Source organism: Euleptes europaea, chromosome 4 (genome assembly GCF_029931775.1).
Source record: "Euleptes europaea isolate rEulEur1 chromosome 4, rEulEur1.hap1, whole genome shotgun sequence".
Lineage (NCBI taxonomy): Eukaryota > Metazoa > Chordata > Lepidosauria > Squamata > Sphaerodactylidae > Euleptes > Euleptes europaea.
The window spans coordinates 109,194,471-109,206,719 of NC_079315.1; the positions used below are offsets into that span (position 1 = coordinate 109,194,471).

Consider the following 12,249-nt stretch of genomic DNA (forward strand, 5'->3'; position numbering starts at 1 on the left):
TTCCATATTAACATACCCTCCATATTAACATACCCTCATTAGCACATTATCTTGATGCTTACAGGACAATGATTAGCACATTACTTTTGCAGGACAATACTCAGCTCAAACCCAACCCCTTTCTGACTATATATTACTCTTCCTACACCCTTGACACTGAGAGACACTGTCCTTCAGTGTTACTACTCTGAAGATGCCTGCCACAGTTGCTGGCGAAACGTCAGGAAAGAAAACTCCAAGACCACGGTTACCCAGCCCGGATAACCTACAAGAACCAATGAACTCTGACCGTGAAAGCCTTCGACAATATAATGATAATGATAATAAGAGTTGGTTTTTATATGCCAACTTTCTCTACCACTTAGGGGAGAATCAAATTGGCTTACAATCACCTTCCCTTCCTCTCCCCACAACAGACACCCTGTGAGGTAGGTGGGGCTGAGAGAGTGTGACTAGCCCAAGGTTACCCAGCTGGCTTCGTGTGTAGGAGTGGGAAACAAATCCAGTTCACCAGATTCTCCTCCACCACTCATGTGGAGGAGTGGAAAATCAAACCCGGTTCTCCAGATCAGAGTCCACTGCTCCAAACCACTGCTCTTAACCACTACAACCACACAATCTAATCAGTACTGACTATTTGTCCCAAGTACTCAGCATTACCAGAGGGTTCTACTTTGAAACTTCTCAATTGCAACATATATGTGATAAAAATCAAAAGAAGCTGACAAGAATAAGCATCTCTATTCTGCATAAATTAATCAGGAATTGAAATAACTTCTCTCCACCCTAGTATCAAAACAAGCAACTCACATTGAAACAATAATGCGCTTCTAAGTGGATTCTCAAGGTGAGTCAATGTAGATTAGCAAGAATTTAATGTTTGTTGGCAATCCTTTTCATTCCAGTCGAATGGTTATTAAAAAAAAAGAGCAACACCATATTAAATTTTATTATTTTAAATGCATGTTTATGGGGCAGTTTTCATAACTCCCTATTCCATATTGATTAATCTGAAGAGTCCTCAACAGGACAATGCCAGAAAGGGTGATGCGCTGCCAAACTACACAGTTCAGCATCCTAAATGTGATCTGCAAACATGAGAAGCGGGAAGCCACAAGTTACGGGAATACATCTGAGGTTCTTCATGCTGACTTTTTGGTTTTAAAACACTTCTGGGTGGCATTGCTACACTATTCTCTTCATATTCTTGGGTTATAAATTATAATTTTAAAATGAAAACTGATACTTTGCTTCTCTCATGGTGCAATCCTGTGTAGAGTTGATGGTAGAATCATAGAATTGGAAGGGACCACCAGGTCATCCAGTCCAACCCCCTGCACAATGTAGGAAATTCACACCTCCCCCCCCCCCACATCCCCAGGGACCCCTACTCTATGCCCAGAAGATGGCCAAGATGCCCTCCCTCTCATCATCTGCTTAAGGTCATAGAATCAGCATTGCTGACAGATGGCCATCTAACATCTTCCTAAAAACCTCCAGGAAAGGAGAGCTCACCACCTCCTGAGGAAGCCTGTTCCACCGAGGAACAGCTCTATCTGTTAGAAATTTTTTCCTAATGTCTAGACGGAAACTCTTTTGATTTAATTTCAACCCGTTGGTTCTGGTGGTGAAAAGTCACAGCTGACTTACAGCAACCCTGTAGGGTTTTCAAGGGGAGTGATGAACAGAGGTAGTTTGCCTTTGCCTGCCTCCCCATCCAGGTACTAACAGGGTCTGACCCCGCTTAGCTTTCAAGATTCGATGAAATTGGGCTAGCCTGGGCCATTACTGCAGTTTAAACCTGAAGAAATCAATGCATTTAAGTCTAGAGTAACTACATAGGATTGCACTGTCAAAGCCAAACGGACTTGTCAATTGAGAGCCAGCACGGTATAGTGGTTAAGAGCAGTGATTTGGGGGCGGTGGAGAACCTGGTTTGATTCCCCACTCCTCCACATGAGTGGCGGAGGCTAATCTGATGAACTGGGTTGGTTTCCCCACTCCTACACATGAAGCCAGCTGGCTGACCTTGGGCTAGTCACAGCTCTCTCAGCCCTACCTACCTCACTAGGTGTCTGTTGCGGGGAGAGGAAGGGAAGATGATGGTAAGCCGGTTTGATTCTTCCTTAAGTGGTAGAGAAAGTCAGCATATAAAAACCAGCTCTCCTCCTCCTCCTTCTCCTCCTCTTCCAGGATTCTGCCTGGCTCAGGTGATCAGTCTCAGAATCATCATCTTTTTAGGAAACCTCGAAATCTGGGTTTAGCACTAGTGAGGGGGCTCTAGAACAGCTGTGTGCGTATGGACCATTTTGTTTGCCCAATCCTGTGCCACTCCCACTGTACAGGGATTGCAAGATCATACAGAGTCAACGTGGTGTAGTGGTTAGAGCGCTGGACTATGATCTGGGAGATGTAGGTTTGAATCCTCCCTCTGCCATGGAAACTTGCTGGGCGATCTTGGACCAGTCACACACTCTCAGCCTAACCTACCTCACAGGGTTGCTGTGAGGATAAAACTGAGGAGGGAAGAATGTTGTAAGCTGCTTGGGGACCCCATTGGGGAGAAAGGGGGGGATATAGGAAGCAAATAATAACAACAGTAACATAGGGGATGCCTCCTTTCTCCCCCTCCTTTCTCCCCAATGGGAACACCAAGTGGATTCACAGATCGTTTGAAAGCTACAACTACTTGGACCTGGCCTGTATATGCCTCCCTGGTGACGTGGTATGTTATGTGAGTACCTGCTGTGTACATTCATGAGTGCAAGCGATAGTGGGCACTGTTTTTTGTTTCCTCTGGCATTCCCTCACTGATCCTGCCCAGTGTTTTAATTGTTGTTTTTATGGTCTGGTATGTGTATTAAATCTTGTAAGCAAATCAATTTTAAAAATTGCAGTGTATAAGGGATTTCCTATCATGATGTGCCCCCTCATCTTTCAGAGTTCTGAGGTCTTCACATCCCATGAATCATTGTTAACTTTCTTAAGGCAGTTGCAGAGGCCTATATCTGGAGGAGAACCATACACACAGAGATGACTAGATTGTCTTCATCCTTTTGGCGTGTTTGGAATCACAACACAATGGCTGGCAGGATACAGAGTTCCACCATGAGCCTGATGTGAGTGTTCAAGATGGCACTGGCCATGCAAACAGAAAATTCCACATTCTAAGTGTATAATTTAGACCCTTTTCTGCATGGTAGTCCAGGTCTTGTTTCTTAGAGATGGCCTTTGGCGCCAAATCATACCAAGACTCTAGAATATGAGACTGTAATCTACGCCACTGTTTAGGGGTATGCATTATCTGTTAATTGTATATATTACTCTGCTCTTACTGCATTGAGTTCTAATGCTGTAATTTCATTCTCTGCATTGTTTGACATATCATGTCTGATTTTTTTTTTTTTTTTTTGCAGACTTTCTATTTTTGGTAACCCTAGTCCTATTGCTTTGTTTATTAGATATCTCATGCTATCGTGCTATTTGACAACCCTGTTTTATCCCATGCAATCCAACTCAAGCCTCGGTGAGAACCGAAGGCTATAAGTTTATTTATTAATTAATCATGCTGTGATGTGGCAAAAAAGATGCAATGATGTGGCAAAATAGATATAAAACTTTGATTTGGTTATCTGCTCTCAGCTCAGGATCCCAAATAATACCCATGCATAAAAAGTACTCTGAAATAGGTCAATGAGTAGCAAAGCTACCGAACAACTGTTGCCGATTAAGACAGAAGCTGGAGAGTTTAGTAATATCATGCTGGTCTTTGTCAGTCATATATTTACTTAAAAATTTCTATTATTAACTACATATTCCTAAGGATCCAGGGCCTCATTGCAGTGCAGTTTAGTTAGTTTTCATACCCTTTATACTAACTACACACAGACCTCTCTATATTACCTCTCTCTCTCACGCACCCACACAAACCCACAAAACAAGAACGCAGGAATACCAAACCTAGAAACGTACACGAACATATACAGAGACGAATGAGAAACAAAAGCAAAACATAAAGAGAAATATTTAAAAAAGATGGGTAAATCAATTCCTAAACAGTTCTTCTCGCTAAACAATGAAGTAATTGTCCTTCCTTGAAGCACAGCTCAGCGAGCAGCAGGGAAAAGTTCTTCCGCTCACCTCCTTGGCGATAGTTGTTATGAAGGCGGGTGGTCGGGCCGTGGCGATGAGCGAGAGAGCGTGGCGTGCCGAGCGGGCGGAGTCAGCTGCTGGGCTCAGGGGCAGCCCCATTGTGATGCTAATCGGAGATCAGACAAAGAGGGAAGGCGGGGAGGGGGGGAGAGGGAGGGGAAAACCCGAAAAGAAAAGAGGCATTAGAAATATAGAGTGAAAAGATTAGACACAGCTTATAATGTCAGTTCAAGGTCAACGGGAGCACTCAAACAGTTAGAATATAATGGACTCCCAACAATGAGCGGTGATTAGGAGTCAGGGTGTTCCAGCATCCAATACAAAATCAAATAATTTACCGTGAAGATTGAAAACAATATGTGCATCTGTCCAAAGTGTTAAAAAGGCCTTGTTAACAAATTATCCGGCTGCAGCGCTGAATACATATTGCGGAGCCGAGGGCAACGCAAATATACAGTGTCATGCAAAGAAATCATGTGTTTTACTTCTTGGCGGTAGTTTTACAGACAATAATGCGCTCGGCGGCGCTACCGTTATTATTCCAATCAGCCGACGGCATTGGTTTATTCTGGCTTGCAGGGCAAAAGGGCTCTGGGAGAGACCGATTTCATTTCCATTTTGGCGTGCTACGCCAAGTCCCTCTCTTTCTATGTACAGCCATTATAAATGGAGGATACGGCAGACTTCCAAACATGATGCTCTGGTTTGGAGCTTCTTGCATTACAAGGCTAAGTGTACAAGGCGATCACCACTTGTTAACACTGTCAACATTTCGAGACCCAGGGCCCACCATTAACCCCCCTGCTAGCAGCATGGGACTCACCGGGCTGCCAAAGCACATGGCAGGAATTCATGTAACAGAAAGAACATAAGAACATGAGAAAGGCCATGCTGGATCAGACCAAGGTCCATCAAGTCCAGCAGTCTGTTCACACAGTGGCCAACCAGGTGCCTCTAGGAAGATCACAAACAAGACGACTGCAGCACCATTATCCTACCATTATCCCACAACACCTAATATAGGCATGCTCCTCTGACATCGGAGAGAATAGGTATAAGAACATAAGACAGCTTGCATTACTACCTCACTCATCGGGGGCGGGCCGGCTTGAGGACCAACTGGTGGGGGTGGAGTAGGTGTGCCAGACTTGCAGGGGGAGCATGGGAAAGCTTTTGCCAGGGGTCCCACCTTGTCAAGTCATGGCTGACGTATGGTGACCCAGTAGGGTTTTCAAGGCAATGGATGTTGCCCCTGCATCAAGACCCTGGTATTCCTTGGAGGTCTCCTGTCCAAATACTAGCCAGGGTCAGGGCTGAGAGTGTAATGGGCCCAAGGTCACCCAGGAAGTTCCCATGGCACAAGTGGGATTTGAACCTGGGTTTCCCAGGTCCTAATCCGCCACCTCAACCCAACGTTTCTCAACCTTTTCACCCTTGCGGAACCCTTGAAATAATATTCATGTCTCAGGGAACACCAACGTATGATTGCATATGACTTACATATGATTGGTCTTTTCATCACTGTTTCTCGCAGAACCCCTAGCAATTTCTCATGGAACCCTAGGGTTCTGGGGAACCCTGGTTGAGAAATGCTGCTTTACCCACTACACAATGCTGTCTGAACTTGCCCGTACTAAAAATAATAATCCATTCCACCGTTGAGTGGCCTGCTGCCATCGTCCCACTGCTCCTCTGGGTTTGGGTGCAAAGAGAGTCAAGGGTGCCCTTCCTCTCTTTGCACACACTCTAACTGCACATCCGTCAAAACATCAGCAAAAAATGGCGGCTCTTTAGGGCTCACCTGAGAGTTCTGAACCACAGGATGAAGACTAGTGCTCGAGGGCACACTGAGCAGTTTGCTATGATAAAGCAATAGCCACGCTACCTGAGTCAAGGCCCTGATTTATACCTAATGGCCAAACTACAGTTGTAGAGTCCAGTCCAAGACACACACTCTTGTATTCCCACCTATACCCTCTCTCCCTAATGGCTTCTTGGTCCAGGCAAACCCAGACGAATTGGGTTACATCTGAACTGGTCAACTTGGGTTTGTGCTTCCACTCCAGCCAGAACTGTTCAAACCTGAGCCAAGAAGTCAACGAGAGAAGCAGGGCATGCAAAATGAGAAGGAAGGGAGTTAGAGGAAGCACAAGGATGCTCACGACTCATGCCCGATAGGCAGATTGTATGTTGGCTGTTATAGTCAAATTAACCCTACCGTGTTTCTCAATAGAGCTTCAAAACAGACTAGAAGTCACTAGTGGCTCAGTGGCTCAGAACAGTAACCTGCAATACTGCAGTCAAAAGCTCTGCTCACGACCCGAGTTGGATCCCGACAGAAGTCGGTTTCAGGTAGCCGTCTCAAGGTTGACTCAGCCTTCCATGCTTCCAAGGTCGGTAAAATGATTACCCACCTTGCTGGGGGTAAAGTGTAGACAACTGGGAAAGGCAATGGAAAACCACCTCATAAACGTAGTCTGCCTAATAAACGTCGGGATGTGATGTCACCCCATGGGTCAGCAATGACCCGGTGCTTTACCTTTTTTAATGGCTCAGTTGCTGTTGGTCAACAAAGAGATTCCTCCTGCTATGTTTAATTTGAAGGCGTTTTTGAGAAAGTCAGCTGGGACTGTGCCATGTTTCCTTGCTGGACTTCAAACCAGAGGGTGAATGGCCACAGTATCGTAGGGAGCGGGCATTGCAAAGGCATAAGCAGTAGAAACAGATTAGGGTGAATGGCAGCTGTCTGGCCTTTCTCACCATGTTCTCAGTTTACAGGGCAAGCAGCAAACATACTGATAGAATACAAACTTGACCGCTCTGAGGATGGTTATACTGAGTGCCTTTACAGGCCCTCGTGAAGAGTTACTCTTTCCATTTGCAAAGGAGAAAGGTATTCTCCATATGGGAAACTGTGGTTTACTGTATTTTTATATATGAAATATGAATGGAAAAACAGATTCCTACTGCTTGCTAACCAGCCAGCAGTTATGTATCTATATAGGAGCAGCTACAGTACAATGGTAAGAGCCCCTTGGAGCAGAGTGGTAAGCTGCACTACTGCAGGGATGCTCTGCTCATGGTCTGAGTTCGATCCCAATGGAAGTTGGTTTCAGGTAGCCGGCTCAAGGTTGACTCAGCCTTCCATCCTTCCGAGGTCGGTAAAATGAGAACCCAGCTTGCTAGGGGTAAAGCGTGGATGATTGGGGAAGGCAATGGCAAACCACAACGCAAACACCGTCTGCCTAGCAAACGTCGGGATGTGATGTCACCCCATGGGTTGGTTTCCCCACTCCTACCCACAAAGCCAGCTGGGTGACCTTGGGCTAGTCACAGCTCTCTCAGAGCTCTCTCAGTCCCACCTACCTCACAGGGTGTCTGTTGTAGGGAGGGGAAGGGAAGATGATTGTAAGCCGGTTTGATTCTTCCTTAAGTGGTGGAGAAAGTCAGTATATAAAAACTACTATTACTACTACTACTACTTCTTCTTTTTCTGAGAGCCAGGGTGGTGTAGTGGTTAAAGCAGTGGTTTGGAGTGATGAACGCTGATCTGGAGAACCGGGTTTGATTCCCCACTCCTCCACATGAGCAGCGGAGGCTAATCTGGTGAACTGGATTGGTTTCTCCACTCCTGCACAAAGCCAGCTGGGTGACCTTGGGCTAATCACAGTTCTTTCAGCGCTCTCTCAGCCCCACCTACCTCACAGGGTGTCTGTTGAGGGGAGGGGAAGGTGATTGTAAGCCGGTTTGAGTCTCCCTTAAGTGGCAGAGAAAGTCGGCATATATAAAAACCATCCTCCTCCTCCCCCCTCACAGTACAATACACAGGGAAAGGAATGTTTGTTAGCCATATTAAACCCTCTATCTAACAATACACTTGACATTCATAACTCAAGATTGCCAGAAGACCAAACCAATTTTTGTCTAATATTTACAGATACTTTTTTTGAGGGTGGGGGAGGTATGGTCCTAGGGGGGAAAAGAGGGGGAAAAATTACATTCACCCGCGAAGCTGTTTAGCATAACCGCTGCCCTGCTTACAATCAGAAAGCTTGTCGGTGGCGCGCGCTGTCGGGTAGTCTGATAAGCACACTGGGACCGTTGCTTGTTGACAGAAGAAATGTCATGCCTGCTTTACATGTTTCAGAGAACGGAACCTCGCTTTATTAAGGCTGTCAGAAGTGGCACAAAGAGAAGAGGAAATACAAGGTGGGACCCAGGACCTGTCGAATTTGTGGCAAGTACACACACAGGTTTCCCCCCACAGTCGTCTTTTTTCCTATTCCTTCGGAGGTGGCCGGATCAAGGTTTTTTGTCGTTGCCCCTAGAAAGAATTACTTGTTACCTCCTCCCATGCTGTATACCACTGGTTCCCAACCGGGGGTCCGTGGACCCCCAGGGGTCCGCCAGAACTAAATTAAGGTCCGCGAAACAAAGTTATAAACCCATAATAAATTAATATTTTCAATTAAAAGTTCTCTATTATAAAAATATATATTCAAATATTATTCTAAGTTTAATGTTTAACTAACAGTTATAATTAAAGTTTATTTTCAAATTCTCGGAATTTTTATTTTGAACCTTGGGGTCCCTGCACCGAACAAAAAAGTCCTAGTGGTCCCTGGTCAAAAAAAGGTTGGGAACCACTGCTGTATACCTTTGTGAGACCCATGATTTGGGTTAAGAATTTGTATCAGGCAACACTGGATCTAAGGTATATACTGCTTCTTTTACTTAATGATTCTTCAAAAATTTCTACTTATAGTATAGATTTTAGTTATATTAATTTGGCTTTTTTTTGGCCTCCCTTCTCTTATGGTTTCCTGTTTTCAGTTAAAAATACCTCATAAGGTTCATTTCCGGATGTGTTTTTAATAATCGGTTTTTGTATTTATGACAACTGAGGAAGGCCTTATTCAGGCTGAAACGCGTATGGTCCGGTATCGGTCATTTACATTGAATCAAGTGTGTATGAGATTTTTGTAACTGGTGTTTTTATATGTAGCCTGCATTCCAGGCCCTGTGTTTTTAACAAATTTACAGTGTACACCTTGTAATAAATATAATTATTTTGTTATAGTTTACAGTTAGAGAGCCAGCGTGGTGTAGTGCTTAAAAGCGGTGGTTTGGAGTGGTGGACTCTAATCTGGAGAAACGGGTTTGATTCCTCACTTCTCCACATGAGCGGTGGACGCTAACCCGGTGAACTGAGTTCAATTCCCCACTCCTCCACATGAAGCCAGCTGGGTGACCCTGGGCTAATCACAGTTCTCTCTGAACTCTCTCAGCCTCACCTACCTCACAAAGGTATCTATTGTGGGGAGAGGAAGGGAAAGTAGGCATATAAAAACCAACTCTTCTTCCACCTCAGCCTCTGAAGCTCTCTGTACTTATCTGGTTGAGCCCCCCCCCTTTTTTTGTTTTTCTACTCAGGTTTCCTCCATTTTCTCTCCAGGAGGAGGAGGAGGAGAAGGGGGAAGGAAGAGGAAGAGGAAGAAGAAGAAGAGTTGGTTTTTATATTCCGACTTTCTCTAACACTTAAGGGAGACTCAAACCTGCTTACAATCATCTTCCCTTCCCCTCCCCACAAGAGACACCCTGTGAGGTAGGTGGGGCTGAGAGAGCTCTGAGAGAACTGTGACTAGCCCAAGGTCACCCAGCTGGCTTCATGTGGAGGAGTGGGGAAACCAACCCGGTTCACCAGATTGACGTCTGCCACTCATGTGGAGGAGTGGGGAATCCAGATCAGACTCCACAGCTCCAAACCACAGCTCTTAACCACTACACCACGCTGGCTTTACCATATCAACTGGTTGGCCACTGTATGAGACAGATGCTGGACAAGGTGGACCACTGGTCTGATCCAGCAGGGCTCTTACGTTGTTAACATGATACAATTCATGCATTTTCTGTGCTGCTGGTCTTTTTTAATGCGACACTAACAAAAAGAAAAAAATTCGGAATGCAACTTCTCAATGTTAAAAAAGTTTGCTCCTAGGAAAGATCTGCACATGCTTCTCTCAACGGCGCTCTTCCTCCTCCTGTTGGGCAAGGCATAGATTTTTCCTGGATAGCAACAGGCTCCTTGTTAATTCACTAATGACCCTTTGCAGTGTTAGTATGTGGCCAGAGATTAACCCCTCCCTGTCAACAGGCCAGCTGGCCTGCCAGAGCGAGAACTGCACATGAAGGAGCAGCGCTAGCATCATCGCTAGGGCCCTGGCATAAAACAAAAGCAGGCGCGAGGACTGGATCAACCGGAAAGCGCTGGACACCATTCGAAGTCAGAGATCTTACGCTTCCGTATCAGTAACACTAAGGACAGACCTATACCTTACTGCGCAAGGCTCTGGGATTGCTTTAAAGGACTCCCCCCCTTCTGCTCAGATGGCAGCTGCTGGAGCTACAATTTCCAGGGGGAGGGTCATGGGTGGACTTTTAAACCCCTCCCCCATCCTCCAGCGCTCCCCCCTGAAAACCACGCCCCTCTGAGCAGCTTCACCTCTGCAAGTAAAAAACAAGCGCCTCATCATCCCCTCTCTTCAAGCAGTCTCCCCACTGAAACCACAGCTGCCAGTGGCTGCAAGATGTAATGGGGGGCGGGGGGGAACCCCTTTGAAATAAGCAAACAATATGCAACATATTTTCAGGTGGGTAGACATACTGGTCTGCAGCAGAACAGCAAGATTTGCATTTGGAAGCACCTAAAAGACTGGCAAGGTTTCCAGGGTATAAGCCTCCAAGAGTCCAAGCACCCTTTGGAGCCAGAGTGGTGTAGTGGTTAAGAACGGTGGTTTGGAGCAGTGGAGTCTGATCTGGAGAACCGGGTTTGATTCCCCGCTCCTCCACATGAGCGGCGGAGGCTAATCTGGTGAACTGGGTTTGCTTCCCCACTCCTACACATGAAGCCAGCTGGGTGACCTTGGGCTAATCACAGTTCTTTCAGAGCTCTCTCAGCCTCACCTACCTCACAGGGTGTCTGTTGTAGGGAGGGGAAGGGAAGGTGATTGTAAGCCGGTTTGATTCTTCCTTAAGTGGTGGAGAAAGTCGGCATATAAAAGCCAACTCTTCTTATTCTCTGTCAGACTCTCGAAAGCGTATACCCTGGACATCTTGTTGGTCTTTCGGGTGTTACTGGACTCGAATGTTTAACATATAGTTCCGTCCTAAGAGGGCCTGCATTTCATTCCTTTACTATAATGCCATCTTTGTGGTGTAGGGGTGACAGTGGAGACCTCGAATAGGGGAGAACCAGATTCTAATCCCTACTCTGCCCCAGAAGCTTGCTGGGTGACCTTGGGCCAGTCACACAGACTCACCTACCTCACAGGGTTGTTGTGAGGATAAGACGGAGGAGAGGAGAATGCTGTAAACCACCTTGGGTCCCCACTGGGGTGAAAGGTGAAGAAGGAGGAGGAGTAGGAGTTGGTTTTTATATGCTGACTTTCTCTACCACTTAAGGAAGAATCAAACCGGCTTACAAACACCTTCCCTTCCCCTCCCCACAACAGATACCCTGGGAGGTAGGTGGGGTTGAGAGAACTGTGACTAGCCCAAGGTCACCCAGGTGGCTTCATGGTCTCGTCAGATTTCAGAAGCTAAGCAGGGTTGACCCTGGTTAGTACTTAGATGGAAGGTCCCCAAAGAAGACCAGGGTTGCAATGCAGAGGCAGGCAATGGAAAACCACCTTCGTTAGTCTCTTGCCTTGAAAACCCCATAAGGGGTCGCCATAAGTCGGCCAAGACTTGAGGACACTTTACACGCACTCTCTGACTGGTACGCTGTCTACTATTTGTTTCAATCCTTTACGCTTTCTTGCAGTCTTGGACTACTGCTGTCTGAAGATGGAAAACAAATCTCACCCCATCAAGTTCCGTCTCAGCGCAAGCCTTGCTCGGGTGGAGAGGAGGATACGTGGAAACAGTACTGATGAACTACACTAAGCCCCCCGCCCACCATTTAAATATTTAAAGCTGCTGTTTAATTGCATCCCAGTACACGAGGATGCACTGTACAAAGTAATCTGAATCACAGCCTCCGGTTTATCATTCAAAGAGGGGAAATTATGGGCAACAAAGATCCCTACAGCTGTCCAA

At 46.0% G+C, this 12,249-nt stretch overlaps 1 protein-coding gene across 1 annotated transcript in view; it reads right to left on the minus strand.

Annotated features, from left to right (window-relative positions):
• The window catches only part of WDR7 (WD repeat domain 7), a 241,548-nt gene that overhangs the window by 71,348 nt on the left and 157,951 nt on the right, over nucleotides 1-12,249 (minus strand). The window contains exon 22 of the mRNA XM_056848181.1: nucleotides 4,141-4,258. Coding sequence (XP_056704159.1) covers nucleotides 4,141-4,258 — 118 coding nt within the window. The remainder of the gene's footprint in view (nucleotides 1-4,140; nucleotides 4,259-12,249) is intronic.